An 863-nucleotide genomic window follows, 5' to 3' on the forward strand; every position below is an offset into this window, starting at 1 on the left:
AGTGTGGCTCGGACCTGGCAGCAGTTTCGGTAAAGCTTAAGTTTGGTCGGATTGAACGCGATGACCGATCCTGGCGAAGGCAAAGCAGGGTGATCGGGGGCGATCTCATAGAGGGACAGCGTTATGAGAAATTGGTTCGTTTCAAATTCGTCTTCTCGCTGCGCTTTCTGATACTCCTATTGATGCACAAATATTAGGATAGCGTTAGTGTTAGTTGATCTACATCAGCTGTAAGCGTACATACTTGTCGTTGTTGCTCAAAGGGCTCTGGATCTTGCTGCTCACCCAAGTAAAGTCTCAATACGCGTGTGCCAGCCACTGTTTGGGGTTCGAACCACAACAGTCGCGCCTGGATTCTGACAAATCCGCAGTGCGCAGGTAGAGAAGTGTCATTGATTTGGATGAACTCGCGTAGCTCTACATAGTAGTCGTATTGTTAAGTTGTTTATAATTGTATGTGAATGACGATATAACAAACTTACCGTCGATGGTCGTGAAGAGCTGCCGTTTGTGTTGGCTCATGGTTTTTTTTAGCTTCTTCAACGGTGATTCGTAGGCCATGTGCTTGCCAACGTGTTCATGCTTAGTAGATGGTGAAGTGTCAGACACAACCGTGATTGCTGTGGGTGGTGTTGCTGGCTTCGGTGTGGGAGCGCTGGTAGCACTGTGTTTCTTTGGCGGCGGCATCGGCGGCGACAATTGTTTTAGTGATCGTTTGTCAAGATCAGAAGTGAGCCGTCCTTCGGTTTTTGGTTGAAAAAATAGAGAGAATTTTTAATATGATGCATGGGTGGTAAGGATTGATCACCGAAGAACGTTTTGGTGACTATGTACGATGTCGTACGTGCCGTTGTTTATGTGGA

The 863-nt window shown here is 46.8% G+C and overlaps 2 protein-coding genes across 2 annotated transcripts in view; one reads left to right on the plus strand and one right to left on the minus strand.

The window, feature by feature from the left end:
* The window catches only part of PPTG_02631 (hypothetical protein), a gene marked incomplete at both ends in the record, with an annotated part of 5,129 nt that extends 4,442 nt beyond the window's left edge, over positions 1 to 687 (minus strand). Inside the window, 3 exons of the mRNA XM_008893827.1 lie at positions 15 to 176; positions 245 to 417; positions 483 to 687. Coding sequence (XP_008892075.1) covers positions 15 to 176; positions 245 to 417; positions 483 to 687 — 540 coding nt within the window. The remainder of the gene's footprint in view (positions 1 to 14; positions 177 to 244; positions 418 to 482) is intronic.
* Positions 688 to 828: 141 nt separating this feature from the next.
* Positions 829 to 863, plus strand: part of PPTG_02632 (hypothetical protein) — a gene marked incomplete at both ends in the record, with an annotated part of 7,054 nt that continues 7,019 nt past the window's right edge. Inside the window, one exon of the mRNA XM_008893828.1 lies at positions 829 to 840. Coding sequence (XP_008892076.1) covers positions 829 to 840 — 12 coding nt within the window. The remainder of the gene's footprint in view (positions 841 to 863) is intronic.

Source organism: Phytophthora parasitica (assembly GCF_000247585.1).
Source record: "Phytophthora parasitica INRA-310 unplaced genomic scaffold supercont2.2, whole genome shotgun sequence".
NCBI classification, from domain to species: Eukaryota; Oomycota; class Peronosporomycetes; order Peronosporales; family Peronosporaceae; genus Phytophthora; species Phytophthora nicotianae.